At 40.6% G+C, this 17,368-nt stretch overlaps 1 protein-coding gene across 1 annotated transcript; it reads left to right on the top strand.

Moving 5' to 3' along the window:
- The first annotated feature begins 4,211 nt into the window (after positions 1-4,211).
- GPR143 (G protein-coupled receptor 143) lies at positions 4,212-17,073 on the top strand. The gene is made up of 8 exons (XM_058018511.1): positions 4,212-4,455; positions 6,171-6,280; positions 9,158-9,252; positions 10,619-10,711; positions 11,207-11,316; positions 12,582-12,690; positions 15,004-15,121; positions 16,580-17,073. The coding sequence occupies exons 1-8, from the start codon at positions 4,212-4,214 to the stop codon at positions 16,877-16,879; spliced, it is 1,179 nt and encodes a 392-aa protein (XP_057874494.1). The 3' UTR covers positions 16,880-17,073.
- The last annotated feature ends 295 nt before the right edge of the window (positions 17,074-17,368 follow it).

Below are 17,368 nucleotides of genomic sequence, written 5' to 3'. Positions count from 1 at the left end.
GAATTTCTCCATTCATTTCAGTTATGCATTAAATTAAAGGTTTAAAATTACCTTTTAAAAACCAGTACAGCTAATTATGGGACAAACATGTCTCACAGATTTATTTTTTTCCAAATTAAATCTAATTGCAGGAGGTCTAGGTAGATAAAATAAAGAATGGTGCTAAAGCATGTGAAAGATTTGTATAAGGAACATTTTGCAGGATCTGTTGCAGATATCATAACTGCATCCATTAAGCTTGAAGACAGACCCAGCTTTCTTCAGTATGGGAAATGTTATGTCAGGTAATGTGTAAAAGACTATGAGATCCTGAACTTTGATGAAGTATGGCTTTTACATTTGTGAGGTGGCTAAGACCTTCACTGGGACCTGTCAGGCAGTGGTGCATTGAACTGTACACATAAACAAAACCAAACTATTCTGTGTCTGTATATCCACAAATTTCCTTTTCCTTTGTAAACCAGTGCTATAGTCCCAGACTTAATTAAAACAGTGATTAAAGTATGTGCAGCTGCACACTCAAACATAAGCCATACCCACACTCCTTAACAACAGAAGTGCATGCCTGTCATATTTTTGTAAACCTGTTGCTTTCCCTTCGAAGCAGGCAAGCCAGTGTTTCATCTTAGCTGGTCACAGACTGGGATGAAAGGTTGTGTTCTGGGTCCAAGAAGAGAGTGAGTAGGTATTTCTAAAAGTATGGAGCACATAGCTGTTTCCAAAGGAACACAGTATTGTTCTCATCCTTAAGCGCACTGTTGCCAATGTCCAAAATCGTGACTGGAATTTTCAGTGCTATGCAGTGTTGTGCAATGTTGTACTTGTGCTGTGAGTGTGATTGATTGCTGTTTGCAATGCCAGGAGGGGTTTATTTTTAGTGTTTCTTGTATGTGTGCTAATGGTTGTCTCCAAGCTACATCATTTGCTTAGCTGAGATCCTGTCTTGGTACAGAAATGAGACATACCATGTCTGCCTTCCTCATACACAGGCAGGAGTGAGAATTGTGTCCATAACTTCAGAGAGTAGGGAATTAGGACCTGTAGAACGATGTAAGTTTTGTAGAATACTAAATAAAGATCCTTAACAAGACAAAATAAGTATTCTCTTATTTGTTTCACTACTTTTTCTGCTTCCTTGCCTTTGTCCCCAGCTTTTATCTTCTTATTTTCATAATCACAAGAAGCCAAATTAATCTTGAGTATAAGACTGCCAAACCAGTTTTGAATTTCTTTGACTGTTCTAACTCTCTATACTTTGAGCCCAGCAATGAAAACCAGAGACTAGCTAGCTCTTACCAACTGAGGTATTGCATGACTCATTAATTAGGTAGATGAATCTCCCACTCAGCCTCAAATGTTGGCGTATTTTAGACACCTCTACTTCTATCATGGTAAGTATCAGTTCATTCATGGGTCACTTAATTTTCCTTTTTGCATTAGGTATCCTACAGGTCATGTGCTTTGCTTCCAAGAAAAACCACGTACTCCCTCTGAAGAAACTATGAAATCAAGTCCTGAGAAATTACAGGAGGGAAGGAACCCAGGAGAAGAGGTTAAAAACCAATGCTCCACTCAGAGGAATAAAGCAATAAAAGGAGTGGGCACAGCTGGCAAAACTGTGGCAAGAATAGAAGGGACATATGAAAAAATTAATCTCCAGAGTACAGGAGTACAATTGAGTAATGAAAGTAGTTTCAAAGTGGCTGGAAAAAAAAGGGAGAGAGAAGTTATAATAATAAAATGGTAAATCCACATGGACAGAGTAGAAGATCACAGTCAAGATCAATGAAAACAAACAATAAGCAGAAAAAGCAAAATACACAAAACATTCCTATCTGTAAGCCAGAACAAACTCAAACAAAATCAGGATAATGACTTGACATGCTTTTTAAATTTTTGAAAGAAAGAAAATGGCTACAGAAATAGTGAAGGGAACAATTTTAGAAACTGATATTGGGAATGAAAGTCTTTTATTAAACAGTTTCTCTCTAATATTTCAAAGCTTTTCTCTTCTAAGTATAAGCCAAGTAATATAAATTTTCCTTCAAATTAGAGCAAATTTTTTTCATGTATATGTCTTTGAGTTGTATATGTAGCATACGATGGCTCAATTTTAACAAATAATCTGTGGATGTTAATTCCTTAGTTCTTTAGTAGCCAGGGAGGTTTCAATGCAGTGCCTTGACAGAAATGTGGCAACTCCACGCACCACTGCTCTAGCAGAGGTGGAATAAAGTCTGAGGAGTCCCAGACTTGTACTGATGACAGAGCCCTGTATTGACAACCTCAGCATGAGTTTGTGTTTCTGGAGCAGAGCAATCTGATTTTGCAACCTTGCTGTCCCCAATATGTTTTTGTATACATGGTAGCAACAAACTGTAGGATTGCAACATCCAGCTCACTCACCTGTCCTCATCCAAGGAGCAGGGAAATCTCTTTATGCTGGAAAGCAGCAAAAACACTTGGCAAAACATTCAGCTCAGCTGCCTGTGTTTCAGAGTCTTTGATGACACGTATGCCTAAATTCACATTATGGTCACTGGAGCCTCCTCAGCTCACCCTGTGCATTTATTTTCAAAAGATCTGAACAGCTCTCTAGACAAAGTCTAGACCATAAGCTTGGCTGCCTAGGACCTCAGCTGACTGCAGCAGGAGCCCAGACACCTTGTTGATGTATGGCCCTGCACAGGTAGGAGCCTGGCTTTGCAGGCTGACACTCTGCTCATCGAGTGCCAGTGCCCGAGCAGAGCCCGGGAGTGCCCTGGCACCAGGATGGGTGGGCACACATCAGACCTGGCAGCTCCAGCTGCCCCCTCAGCCCTGCCACCCCAGCCCAGCACTGGGAGGCTGCACAGCCCCCTCCAGCAGGCTGAGGGGCTTGGTGGAGTTTGTTCTTTTGCTGGGATTGTGTGGATGAGGTCTCTTGGCCAATGTGTGCAGCAGGCACCATTTCACCCGGGCCTGCAGCTGATTTCCCTTCTGAGGGCAAACTCACTGTGGTCATAAACACTACACACAAAACATTCCATTGTCATTCAAGAGCCCCTCATAATTTCTGCCAAAAAATAAGCCAGACCACTGGGGGAAAAAAAAGGTTAGGTCATTTGTTCTTATAGGGACTAATTATAAAATCCATGACTGTGTTATTTAACATGCTGATGACTTTGAGTCTTTTGGCAATGTTTCCTCCTGTATTTCCTGAATGTGTCCCTATAAACAAATTTTCTGGAAGGGTGAGGGCTGATACAGGGAGTTTGAGACTTAGTTTAAAGGGAAGAATTACTTTTTTTGTTTATGATTGTATTTATTTGTTGCTGTATCTAGCAGGACCTTTATCATGAAAGATATTGTCAAACTTATAAAGGAAAAACAAACATTGCAGGTCAAGTTCCTGTTTTCATATTGAATCCTTACCAAATTAAAAAAAAAAAAAAAAAAAGGAGAGAGAGAGACAGAGAAATATGTTATTGAGAAATCCTAAGTCCTGGAATTTTCCCTGTCAAGCTGATCTAATGCAGACAGTACTGACTAAAGAAAGGATTTTTTGTGCTTGCAATTTAAATAGGATGAGGTTAATATTTTCTTCCCGAGTGTAATCTCTTTCTACAGTGATAGGGCATCGTGCTTCTGATTTTATTTACAGAGATGGGTGGGTTGGATCACTAAAACTGAGATTTGGGTTAGGGTGTGGATTTATATCCCTGCTCTTCCCTGTAAAGACTGGGACTGCTTGTGTCTGGATTCATCTTTTCAATTAATTTGAGGTAACTAAAGGGTGCTGTGTAGGATGAGGCTAAAGAGAAACACAATTAAAATGTAATGCTTCCACTTTGGTATCTGCATCCTTATTTATTTTAAACCATCTTCAATGCTCTGACGAGTTAAAGTCTTCCTGTATCACACACTGTGCAAGCAGAACTATGTGAGTGAACTGCTGCCAATGGCTCTGAGCGAGCATGGGGCATGGTTCAGATTACACTGTGGTTTCTTGTTCAGATCTGATCTCCTTGCTAGGAGAGGCTGAGAAAGGCAGCTCTAGGGGATTTACTTCCAGCAGCAGCCGCAGCAGCAGCAGCAGCACATGATCCATCAATCGCGTGATTCTCACCACCGAGGACTAATGGGGAGGGTGAAGAAAAAGTGAATGCTGCCTTGGGGAAGCAACAGCATTTTCTTCTGCTCCTGGGGCCCCTCCACCAGTCGGACGTTCCATGGCTTCTCCAAGGTTAGAAACCTACTGCTGCCCAAACAGGGATGCAGCCACACAGCTGGTGATGCACTTCCAGCCTGAAGTCTTCTGTGGAGTCTGCATTGGCAGTGCCTCCATCAGCCTGCTACTGACCATCCTGCAGCTCCTGCCAAAGAAGGGACAGAGCCCACGGAAGATGCCCAAAGCCTCCTCCTCCTCCACCATCCTTCTCCTTATCTCCGTTTGTGACATCCTCGGGGGCGTAGGTAAGTGCCAGCTTGCTGTCCTTGCCATGGCCGTAACAGGTTCTTTCTGCTCTGAGGTACCACAGACCTCAGAAGCTGGTGAGTGGACAGCAGAGATTTCTGAGGGAAGCTGTTTGTGTCCACAGGAAGATTTGGACTAAGTGAGATGAGAAAAATACGGGTCCTTGGGGAGAAGGTTCTTGTTTAATAGCTATGCTGTGGAAGGGAAAGCTCCTGACAAATGTACACCAAAATCTCTGCTTTAAAACAAATTAAAATCTAGAATGGCAAGTGCTTCTCAGAGTAAGGCATAAAAGTGGAGGTGATGCTGCGCGTTGGAAAATAAATCTGACATCAAACATTTAGGCAATCCATAGGATGGCATTTGAAAACCACTGTCCTCCATGCCCTCAAATCCTTGTGGACCAAGTGTGCCTCTTGCTCATGTGCCAGCTGCTTCTCTGGGCACATCGCATTGACAGAAAATGAGTTTGACTTGCAGCTGCACACAGATCATGCTGGACACAGGCTTTTGAAATGTGAGTAAAGCTACCTTATCAAGGACAACCTGCTGCCCAGACCCTGGTGGATAGTCTGGAGGAATAAACCAGTGGAGACTAAAACAGAATGCATGAGTCAAAATAAAACTAGTATGTGTTGAGCTGTCCCATCAGTCATTTGGTAATTTTTCCCATCAATCATTTATTGTCAAATTTGGTATAAATTATCATGACACATGCTATGAAAATACAGGACAACTTTGTTTCTACAGTAGCATTTCCCACCTCACATTAGGTAATGGAAGTAGCAGTGTTTTGTCTCACTGCTGGGGGCTGTGTGTGAGTCTGTGTGTCTGTGTGTCTGTGTGTCTTTGTGTTTCACTTCTCTTCCCCTTTCACACCCAGCCAGGTTCTCTCACAGTACCTAATAAGTACCAATACTAAACCAAAGATTATAAAGGAAGTAATGAAAGAGGTATGGAAAATACATATGGCCATGCACCTGGAAAAGGTCCTTTCAGTCAGATGAAGCCAACAATAGACAAAGTTATTTTTCTCTCTTCCTCTTTCACTGGCAAACTCAAACCAGTTATCCATTGTTGTTTTTGTATTAGACTCACTTCAGTGGGTGAGTCTAATACAGTTCATTCTTGGTGGGAAACCAGGTCAATTTGTTCTGTTTCCTGTTGGTGCTTTATTTCAAGCAAACCCAGAAAACCTCACTAACAAACTCTAAGTTCATTTTTTAAAAGAGCCTTGTTGTTCCCTAATTCAGAAGTGCTGCTTTTTCTCAGTCCTGTGACAGAGGAAAAGGGCTGTTTGTAAACTGAAGGCAGAGAAAAAATGAAAAATAACTCTTTTTCTGCAGTGGGGGGGGAGGGGTTTATAGAGAAGTGAATATCAGTGTATTAATATATGCTGGTAAACAGTTATTTAGTGTTTATGTTGAATGCTACCCAGTTTATGTTAGGGAAGCATGTGACACCATCTCTAAGTGAGATCCTAATCTCTGTAACTTTTAAGTCCCAGCAGCTTCCAGCTCTTGGGGCTACTTTCCCTGGATGATCCCACTGACATTTAAATAGCACAGTTGTCCCTGCTGTGCTCCTCTGCAGCCGTCGCCTTCCTGTAGACGCACAAAATCTGGGCTGCGATGTGAAATATGTGCCAGGGAAAGGCATGTGACTCAAACCACACCAGCAGATTCAAAGCATTAATGCATTTCTTTTTCTTTAGGTATAATCTTCAGGTCAAGTGTATGGCTGGGCTTCCCAGGCTTCATAGCCAACATTTCTGTGGCGAACGGGACTGACGTGTGGCCTTCCACTTTCTGCGTGGGGAGCGCGGTAGGTACCCAGATCATCCCCCCTTTCCTCTGCTCCCAATTAAGGGTCCTTCCACAGGGGGAATCTGAAAGGAAAACTGCCTGCTGTGTCCAAAAGGAAATGGGGCTGTGAGTCAGAGCCTGGATATGATGGTTTCAGCCCCTGCCACACCCCTGCAAGTGCATTCATGCCTCCCTCTGCGAGCCTGGGTCAGGCAGGCAGGGTGCTGATGGGGCTGTACGGTGGGCAGGGATGTAGGGCAGCTGGGTCACACTGATCCCACCAGTTCTGAGGTGTTCTCTCCTCCAGGAGTGCCAGGGGAGTGGAGCACACCAAAGTCAGGGGCGTGGAACCAAAAGGACACAAGCAGCCCCAAAAGGCTGTGAAGCATTGTTTGGGTTTGTGCTGGCACAGCACCACCAATGCCCCAGTGGCTCTGCTGCACTGGCAGCACGAGGTGTTCTGTGTCTCCTCTGTCAGAAACTGCAGCCTGTGTGGTGCAGCAAGGACCTCCTGAAACCAGCAACTTGGGTAGCTCAAATTAGCTTTTGTGGCAGGAGAGTCTGTGTTTTAGACAGCAGGAGAAATATACTCATAGCCACAAATCTGCTGGCAGAAGGTCTGTCCCTGCCATGTGGGATTGCAGCTCGGATTGCTGGGCTGCATCTCAATGACTGCATCTGCCCAAGTCTAATTAAGTATCTTCTGGATTAAAATGCAAGAATAAGAAAATGTAAATGCATTCCAAATGTACACATTGAAACTCAGTTCCAAATTTTATAATAAAAACTCTGGGAAATAGAATTTGAGCTTACTGTACAAGAATAAAGGTCACAATTTTTACCAAAACATTGACAATGACAAGTAAGACAGATCATCACTCCACACAGATGCAATAGGAATGTGGGATTTCATAGTAATTAATGCATGAGCAATAGCAGTATAAGCTTTGCAATTCAAAGCTTACAATGTAGAAGGGGATAGGTTGCATGTAAAGAAAATTCTTCAGCTCCAGTAGTTTTAAAAGAAGGAATGTGTGCCAAATTGAACTCAGTGTGCTTTATATTCCTATATAAAAGCAGCTTCAAACGGGATAGTTTTGTGCCATGGACACAAATATAAATTGTACACATCTATCACTTCTCAATTCTATCACATATCTTTAAGTTTTGCTTATTAGATGCAAATGCTGTTGTTTTTTTGTTGAGAAAGACAACAATCTCAATATCATGCAGCAAGAATGTCCTACTAAAAACCCATTCCTCCTCATGTTTCACTTTCTTGCCCATAACACATAAAAACGTATTTTTAAACATGACAGAGTACTGTATGCAGCCTGTTTTTCATTTGAATTTCAGGTTAGATGGTGAGCAGTATAGTGGTCTACCACAATTTTTATTTTCCCTTACTTGTGCTCCAGGAAAATGCTGTAATTTGAGTCATTTTAAATTTAGATTCAACTATATTGGAATGAAAAATAACCTTTCTTCCACTCATTTCCCCTAACGTATTCTCATGTGAGTTAATAAAATGTTTCCGATTCTATTTTATTTTTCTTTTAGTGCTGTTGTTTTATTTCTCTTAACCACAAGCCTATACAAACTGCAAATAGTGAAACTTTCAGATATCTCCCTTGAATGGTTTGCAGAGGGGTACTCTTTCAGCAAGCTAAAAAGTGAGGTATCATATGAAGCTTTAGGGTTTAAGTGCAGCTGATCTGTATTATTTTTGGAGACAGTTTTGTCTGTGTTGGATTTTCTGAAAACTGCAGTTTATTTTTGTATATGTGTGTTTATGGGTAGTAAATTGTGCATTTTCCAAGTGCAGCAAATCTGTACATGTGATGATGAAGTTACATGCTGAGTGCTGTGGGTAAAGTGCATTACAAGGAAGACTGGGATTTTATTTTCTGCCTCCTGTGCACTAGGAAAATATCATGATATTTGAATTAAATACTGAATAATTCATGCCACAAATTGCTAGATGTAGGGTCTACACCCATGGTGAAATATTTCCCAGCTTGATTTGCCTTTTGGAGGAAGGAGTGCTAGATCTCTATTCATCAACGTTTGGCTTAGTAACAAGTATGTTGATTTCCAGATGTAAAATGATGCTACTATGGAGCTGTGATAAAGGATATTCAGATAAGAACTGAGAGACAGCTTGAAGGGAAGATAGCATGAATATTAAAACACTCCCAGACTATTACAAAGAGCCAGCTCCTATGGGGAAGAAATGTGGAATTTATATACAGTGGCAAAGAAAGGTCACTTTTCCTATATAAGCTCATGGGAAAAATGCACAGGGTCAACTCAAGAATGCTGTGGAATTTGGCTTGACTTGAACCTGTTTGCTTTGGATTTTTATTGAAGAAATCATGCAGGGAGTTCAGTAGGTGTATTCATCCAGAGCGTGAGTGATTTTCTCATTAATGAGTTTTTCTCTTGATAACCATCTTGTGCATGGAGAAAACACCCAGCACATGCAGAGCCCACAAATGCATAGGCACACTGTGGTTATGACTGACCTCAGTTATATTTTTATGCCTCAGCTACTGAGAAACAACTGCAATTTTAACCTAAAATTAAAGCATCCTTGCTATAAATTTCTTTGGGCTTCACTTACCACGTTCAGGTTAGGAACAGAGAGGTAAATGAAGGTTTTCTAAACCTGAAAATGAGCTGTGGAAGCAAATGCTGTTCAATTTACCTACAACTTGACCCATAAGCTACAACAATGCTGTTCCTGTGACTTTCAGTAAGATTTCATACTCCATAATCTCATTTGTAAAAGACACACATTTAAAGAACAAATTAGCAGGCCAAGGTTTGAATCCCTTCCCTGCCCCAGAGGTACTGGAGAAGCAGCTGTGACATTTGGCACTTCTTTCCCCTCTAGATGTGGATCCAGCTGTTATATAGTGCTGGCTTCTGGTGGTTGTTTTGCTATGCTGTTGATTCTTACTTGGTGGTGAGAAGATCAGCTGGACTGAGGTACCAGAGTTAAAGCTCTGAATTTGTTTTTTCCCTCCAACACTGTATGTCTCTGTTTGCAGCTGCCTAAGAGTATATGTGAGTCTTGTACAACCATCTGGTGCTCATATAGCTACCAGGGATGTGTGGTGTTCTGAGTGCCTAAATTGCCAGGGCAATGCTCAGATACTAAATTATGTCCAAATTCAATTTAAATGTAACTGAATTCATTTAACCTTTGGAAAAAAATGGAGCAAATCGTAGTCTATAAACTTTATGGCAATGAGATGAATATTTTTGTTCCTACCCTGCATCTGAAATTGATTTTTGCAGCAAAAAAATAGTGTTATACAGAAAATGAAAATTTGGAGGGGGAAAGTGCTGAACTTCATGCAGTTAATTTCATATAGTTAATTCCGGTTTTTTCTTTTTCTCTGATATTTTTTATTTTATCAATTTCTCAGTGAGTGTGGTCATTATTGCCCTTCTGATCACACTTTTAAAATCCCTCAGAAGAAAAATATTTATTTATCATATATTTTTCTGCAATGCCTGTGACAGAAGAGCCTAAACCCTTTGGAAAGTACCATGCTTTAGTGCCAGACAGGAAAAAAACCAAAGGAGTTTCTAAGTTGGTTGTTAGAAGAGCAAGATAACCTTCAGTTGCTGCTGATAAAAGTGGAATTATGTGACTCTGTTCCCAGATGATACAGAGCAGTCAGATACTAAGGATATGGTTCTTCTGCAGGTGTAACTAAAATGAGGCTTTTTGAGTTAACATTACAAAATCAAGTTTATCCTAAACAGTCTAAAGCCCCATAGCTCTAGTCAAACAGCTGGGACCTGCCTCCTTCCCCCATCCCTGTTAACCAAAAAAATCATGTGTATTTGGGCTTGATTCTGAGATCAGAGTAAACAGCAAAAGCTTTCTACAAACACAGATCTGAATCTCCCTAAGATGGGAGCGGTATCCAGCTCTGAAAGTTAAACATCATTTTCTACAAATCACAAAAGGATGGTTTATTTGACTGTTCACCTCCATTCTTAAATTTTAATCTGCTAATTTGCTCTCTGCGGGAGAAATGAAAGATGCAGGGGTTCCTTCTCAATAATAGGGGTAGGGAAGAAGTGTTGTTCCCTCCACCCTGCAGGCTGGAGGGAACAGGACGTCCATGTGCAACCCTGAATAACTGCTTTGGCTAATTCTTTTTCTGAAGGGCTGCCCCCACTCACCTGCTTTCCTTAGTTTAATGTCTTGCCAGTGTTGTTCTGCACAATTTCCTGCCTGTAAAGCTCTTTTTCAGCGAGGGTCCTGTTTTTACCTTGCAATGCGGGCAGTGTGATGCTGGATGTCTCTAACTGTGCCTGTGGTGTTTGGTGCTTGCAGTACAATTGTGCTGTACCACATGATGACCTGGGGCCTGGCAGTGATGCTCTGTGTGGAGGGGATTGCTCTGCTTTACTACCCCTCTCTCTCCAGGTAAGCAGGCTCTGGAAACACTGTGAAACACTCTCTGCTCATTTGGGTGTCTTTTGGTCAGCTTTAGAGACAGGTTTTCAAAAGTTGAGCATTTTGTTTGTTCTTTGCCAAGGATGTGCCACTGATTAATTTCAGTGATTATGCTTGAAATACCTGCCTGGGCTTCAGGGGGCCCTGAAGAAATATGCAAGGCAATCCAGGCACTTGAGCTTGCTGTGACACAGCTTCTGTGAGCCACTCTTCTCCCACTCCTGGCTTTAGCTTTCCTTTCAATTTGAGAAAAACCCCCTGAGAGTGCATGCTTAAAATCAACTTTATGTCCCATGTCAACTGGTGGTAAAGATCCATAAATTAATTTTTTTGCATCTGTTTTCTTCATTCTTCTTTTTTTTTTTTTTTTTTTTTTTCCTAAGTTAAAGCTGACATAGATAAAATAGGCAGAAAAGTGAGCTGTGGGGGAAAAAAATGCATAATCTTTTAATGATTTCTTCTCAGCTGTGAAAATGGCTTGGAACATGCAATCCCACATTACATCACAACCTATGCCCCACTCCTGCTAGTGCTTGTGGCCAACCCAATCCTGTTTAGGAGGACAGTATCAGCAGGTATGTTCCTAATGGCCAGCAGCAATCAGTCTGTGTTATTTAGCAACACAGTACTGTAGAAATCATGGCTTTGTACTCAGGGATGTGTGACAGCTCCTTGGTAAATCATAGAGACACAGCAAAGGGTGGGAAGCAGTTGCCTATGGAAATGAAAACACCATTTTTATGGGGAATTTGCCCTAGAGACAAATTCTGGTGACACAAAATCTCTTCTGTTATTAACCTCTAACTGCAGGTGGGCAAATATGTTTCCATGTTACTTGATTTAAAGCTTTTGAGGCAATGTACTCTGGATGCTTAACTCTACTGGAGTTTTGGTACCAACCTCAACTTTGGAATGTAATTTATTCTAGCTAGTGAGATCAGAGAGTTGGTTTAACTTCTTGGCAGCCCTAGAGCAAAAAATGTAATAAAATGTGATCAGAATTTTGTCACTTCTGAGATTATGAAACAGATGGGAATTGTACACAACTCAGATGGGATCTTGACCTTCCAGTTCAATTTATTATACAGTGCTTGGAAGAAGTGAGACTGAAAAAAGTCACAGATTCAATGCATTCTTTGCATGTAATATGATCATGCCTGGATGTTTGCAGTACCTGATTTCATCTATGCATTGATGATATAAAAAAGCAGTGGAAAATAAAGTGTTCTCAGTTCAATCTTTATCCCATTCATTCTCTGTCCCTCAGCTATACTCATTTTCAAAGAAGCAGTTGTTCTTTTAAGAAGTCGTTCCCATAAAAAGTTGTTCTTTGTATATTTGTGTTTGCATTTTTATATTCCTTGTGACATCTGAACAACATGCAGCGTAATTTTTTGCTGACAATCCATCTTCCTGTTTTAGAGGTGTAGCTAATGCTGCATCAATGACACAATGAAAAACAATGTGCATAATAGGATAGAAGATTCTGTTCAAACATCGCATTATAAGCATATAATTATGTCACACATTATATAGAAGGTACATGGTACCTTTTGTTATGAAACAGAATTATGTTGGTCATACTATTTCATATTTTCAGTGGGATTAAGAGAAAAAAAAATAGTGAGATATCTCATTTTAGGAATTCAGCTGTGTGTAATTATTTTCCTAAGAATTAGGCTATATTTCCTTGAAAATGGTCCTTCCAGTTTCTGAACAGCTGCTGGGGACAAATCCATCTATTCATTTGTTCCCTCTTTAAGGCTTCTATCTTCTGGATTTTTGTGCCTAAACTAACAAGATGTGCATACATTAATGAACATAATTGTATAATTTTCAGTTGCCTCCTTACTGAAAGGGAGACAAGGAATTTACACAGAGAATGAAAGACGTCTGGGGACAGAGATCCAGATGCGCTTCTTCAAAATTATGCTGGTATTTGTCATTTGGTAAGAGGTGCATTATTTTCCTTTACAGTGCCTTTTTCCCAGAGGGAGAGAGTCAGGGACAGGAGTAAAGACTGATGGGTTGCTTCATTTGTTTGTCTTTATGCTTGGAAGGGAAGGTATCTAAGGAAGAAGCAGTTCTAAACTAGCTCACAAAGGAGCTGAATCACTCACAAGGCTGTGAGGAAATGATAAAATGTTTAACCAACAGAAAAGCAAAAGCAACAAGAAACAATAGCAAAAAATTCCCAATAGGTTGGGCATTGGCTGAAGCTGTCTGGTAGAGCAGGCTCCCAGCTCTGTGGGCTGGTAGATGGTAGCTGACTTTCTGTAATCAACATTTCTCAGAGCCTCTTGGCACCAAACACATCACTGAGGACCTACAATAAAAATACTTCTAAGTCTGGCTTCATGGCTCTGACCATGATCATACAATGCAGCCACCTCTGCTCTGCAGTTTTCAAATGCCTGAAAAACACATGTATACTGACCGGAAAATAAGGAAATGCCAGAAAAGAAAACTCCATATGATTGTGTGTGAAATTTCTTTTTTTTTTTTTTTAATATATTTCATCTTTCCCCATGAAAATAGTACTTTGGCATAGGACAGAAAAGAGATAGGGAGGAGAATGGGACAACAAGAAATGGTTCTGGAGCAGTGAAATGAGAAGGCCAAACTTAGCATTCTCTACATCCCACTTCTTTACACACAGGTGTATTAATGCATGTTACATTGCTATAACAGGCTGAGCAGGGAGAAAGGCTGCCTCTTTTATCTTCTCTTGGCTGCTGTCTGCTGGAGTGCTCTGGAAGGAAATTGTCTTTTTGGGGGAATAACAGTGCTCTTGGCTTGGAAGTGAAGTTTCCAGTGTGAAGGGTGGGGTAGGCAGCAGAGGAGGGAGTGAGAGACAGCAGCAGGGATCCTGCAGCAAGGCTTCCTGGAAATTGCTGAAATAATAAGGAGCAGAGAGTCAGCCAAGCTCCCAGGGCTGTGGAAAGAAAGAGCCCAGAGGCACCACAGAAGTGCATTGCAACCTAAGGGATGGTGGCCAGCTTGATTATCTGGGAAAAAGCATGAAAGGAAAGGCCAATTTCCCAAGGACATTGTGGGGACAATTGTTTATTTCCATTCTGTCTCATTCTGGGATTTCCTAATAAAAAAATAAAATCACAGCTCTGGTTTTGGATTTTGCTCTAATAAAACATAAGCTCTGGAGTGTAAAAACTTTCTCAAAGGTTACTGGAGGGAAAGACTGAGGCAGTCTCATCTCCGAAGCACAGGGAAGATTTCCTTCCATCCCAGAAGTCAAATATGGAATGCTTTAGTGAAAGACAGCAGGTTGGGGCAAAATAGGATAGAAGAGATGCCTACAGATTTGGCAGGGGAGAGCAGGAGGTTTTACATTGTAATAAAGATATAATTGTGCAGAGGACAAATATAAAACCCCTTAGAAAGTATGACATGAATGCGGTTGGTTTCATTTCTGAAGCCACAGTACAACTATAAAGAAATGCTTCTCTCACTGTTTAGATGTCATAGGAACTTACAGCCATTTGCTATAATCTCTATTTAGTGTAGAACATATTCAGTTTCTTCCAATGAATGAGGCTTGATTATATCATCCTTATTTGGAGACAGATATTATTAAATTAAATAAGAAAAATAAAATTAAATAATTAAATAATTTTAAAAATTAAATAATTAAAATAAAATAAACAATTAAAAATAATTGCTAACATTTTCAAGGATTTAAAGGTCAACTTTTGTGTATTTTTGCTGTTTTTAATGGACATCCTGGAAGTTTTTAATCTAACCCTGAAATTCTAACTCCAGCTGGAAATCCTGCAGCCTTTTACAACAACATGTGATGTGTCATATATTTGAGTTCCTTGTCTGTGAGCACAACTCTTCTAAGGCACAAGTCAAAGAAATCAGGATGCATGATATTCCCATTATGGGTCACACTTCCTCCTCATCTCAATTTTATTTTGCAATTTACTGTTCTGCAGCAAGTTAAAATTATCAGATTTTTTTTCTTATATTGATTTATATTGTCTAGGCCTGGGTGAGTAGGCAGGTCCAGTCCTTGATTGTGATCTCATAGACCTACAGGTTCCTTCAGATTGAGATATAACAAGAAATCCAACCATTTTGGACTTGATCATCCTAGAGGTCTTTTCTGCCCTTAATGATTCTATGACTTAAAAAATCTCACTGTCCTTAGAGTGATTTTAATTTCTATATTTCTAAGGTAAAGCATATTTTGCATGCACATCCATATGTAACTGTCCTTTTCTTCTTTGGTCCTGCCACAGCTGGTCATCCAACATCATCAACGAGACCCTTCTGTTCTACCTCGAAATGCAGCCAGACATCAATGAAATGCCCCTGAAAAACATCAGGAGTGCTGCACTGATCACCTGGATCATCATGGTGGGTCAGCTGGGACATCACCTGGGCTTAGAAATCACTGCTGTGAGACTGGTGGAACAGCACCTGTGTAGTGTGGGGTTTATGATTTTGAGGGATATAAACACTCTGAAAATCAAGGAAGAAAAGCAGAAAGTAAGAGGAAGGAATGAAGAGTCAATGGGAGGGTTTTTCACATGTAAACTTTGCCCAAAAAATGTCCTGGAGGCCAACTTTTTACTGGAGTATGCTTTCTCTCTGTGAGAGATCACTACCAGTTTAAGGTCCAGAACAGATAACGACAATGATTTCTAGCCTCACCTTGCTAAACTCTGCCTCAATGCAAGCTGCAAAGTTTTAGCTCACAGTTCCTGAAGGGATTCCCAATTAAATGGGCATTTCATGGAAATTCTCTGTTTGCAAGTAGGGTGGGTTTTTTTGTTATCATAAAGGATGATTGGAACTTATGTAATGAAATTTGGATCATTATTTGGGAAGAAATAGGTGAAAAATCTTTCACACGAGGAACCAAAAATAGCTGTGAGATGCTGGTCCCTTACTGTAGCCTCTTTCTCCTATTAGAATATTTGACAAAGGATTTTTCAGTGGTGACAGTGCAGGTTCATTTTCCTAGAGAATTTATTCTGGAGTTGTTAAATAGATGTAAGGCCTGTGCATGATTTGTGTAATTAAGCATTTGAGCAGTTTGATATTGGAGGTTTAAGTGATGTAACTGATGTGATACAACCTCCTCCTCCTCCTCTGACAAGGAGTGAACACATTCATGTGACAGGGACTTTGCCCTTGCTCACCTGGAGAGCAAGAGATCAAGTCTGGGGACTGACGTCTGCTTTAAAATGGCGGTAAAAAGAATTCCTTATTTTCCTATGAGAAAAATAGAGGCATCTAAAGCCATTAATTTGTCAAGCCTCTCATGGCACTGGGAACAGAGACAAATTTTTTGGCAATCACTTGGGATTTTCTTTTTCAGTGCCTTTCCCCATTTTTCCATCCCACTTTGATGGACATTTTCACTGGCTCAAGAATCTAAAGCAATTCCAGACAGATCAATTTCTGCTATTTTTAAAAGCTTGACTGTCTATGCTAGTGTCTCCTCTCATATATTTGACTTGGCTTGTAATGAAAAATACACGTGCTTTTGTGAATAAAATAGTCCAGAGCTTGTGGGGAAAGTTAAAAACACACCAAGGGATTGACTGGCTAAACTTCACGCTAGAAAATCATTCTGTGCTTACTGCTTACTGTTATGGCCTCAGGATTTTGGAAAACAGGTCATGGTGTTTTCCTCTTATTTGTTTGTGTTTGTGATGGCTAAATTTTTATTTGAGTGCAAATAGTGTATTTTAAAGTCAGCAATTATTCAGTGAAAGGGGAGTTTTTAATACATGCAAATCATTTTGCTAGAGTTGAGGATGAAGCCTCCCTTGCTGGTGTAACCCGTGGTGCCCTTCTCTTTCCCAGGGGGTTCTTAATCCCATGCAGGGCTTTCTCTTCACATTGGCTTTCTATGGCTGGACAGGATGGAGGGTGGACCTGAAATGGAGAAAGAGAGAAATACCCTGGGAATCTATGTCCTCATCAACTGTGGGGGAAAATGCCTATCCCTCCCCAGTGAACTACCAAAGCAACATCCACGACTCCAAGAAGATCTCGACCACTGACAGCCAGCAGACGGACGAGGCCATCAGCATGCTGTCTGAAGGTAACACCAGCAGTGACGAGAGATTAACCAGGAGCTCTCCCATCTACCAGGGCTGGTAGTTCCTGTGTGCACAGCTGGATCTAACTTGTCCTGGATCTAACTTTTCACATTGTCAATACTCACAAATCCACGTCAATGTGTGAATCATTGTGTACTCTGGAATTAGGTTTGTGCTCGGTGGCTTGATGTCATTTCCTGTAATTTGTGACACTGTGTGAGAGTGTGTGAGACAGAGATATGGTGAATGTCTTAATTTCCTTCTAAAACATGTATAAAGGCTTGAACCTTTTTCAGCAGGAGTATGTCTCTGCAATGGTATTTGTTACCTATGATTGATTTTAATTCGTTTTCTTTTAATCTCTCTTGTAACCTCCTTCTGGTAGAAAAGTCTTTTGTTTTAATAAATGGACTATTCATATGTTGAGTTTTTAAATGTGTTGTCTTGCTTGTCTTACTCAGCATAAAATTCCTCACCCAGAACACAGCTCTAGGATTTCTGAGGCACCTTCATTTCCAGCCTTTACAGTCTGGTAAAGCATTAGTGACAG

The sequence above is a fragment of the Melospiza georgiana genome, chromosome 2 (genome assembly GCF_028018845.1).
Source record: "Melospiza georgiana isolate bMelGeo1 chromosome 2, bMelGeo1.pri, whole genome shotgun sequence".
NCBI lineage: Eukaryota > Metazoa > Chordata > Aves > Passeriformes > Passerellidae > Melospiza > Melospiza georgiana.
This window is presented reverse-complemented; position numbering and strand designations above follow the sequence as displayed.

Bases quoted from the DNA above. Each gene is read 5' to 3' on its own strand.
- GPR143 (XM_058018511.1), top strand. From the start codon at position 4,212: ATGGCTTCTCCAAGGTTAGAAACCTACTGCTGCCCAAACAGGGATGCA. The intron at 6,281-9,157 runs GTAGGTACCCAG...TTTCCCCTCTAG, and splicing joins CTTTCTGCGTGGGGAGCGCG to ATGTGGATCCAGCTGTTATA. The intron at 9,253-10,618 runs GTACCAGAGTTA...TGGTGCTTGCAG, and splicing joins AGAAGATCAGCTGGACTGAG to TACAATTGTGCTGTACCACA.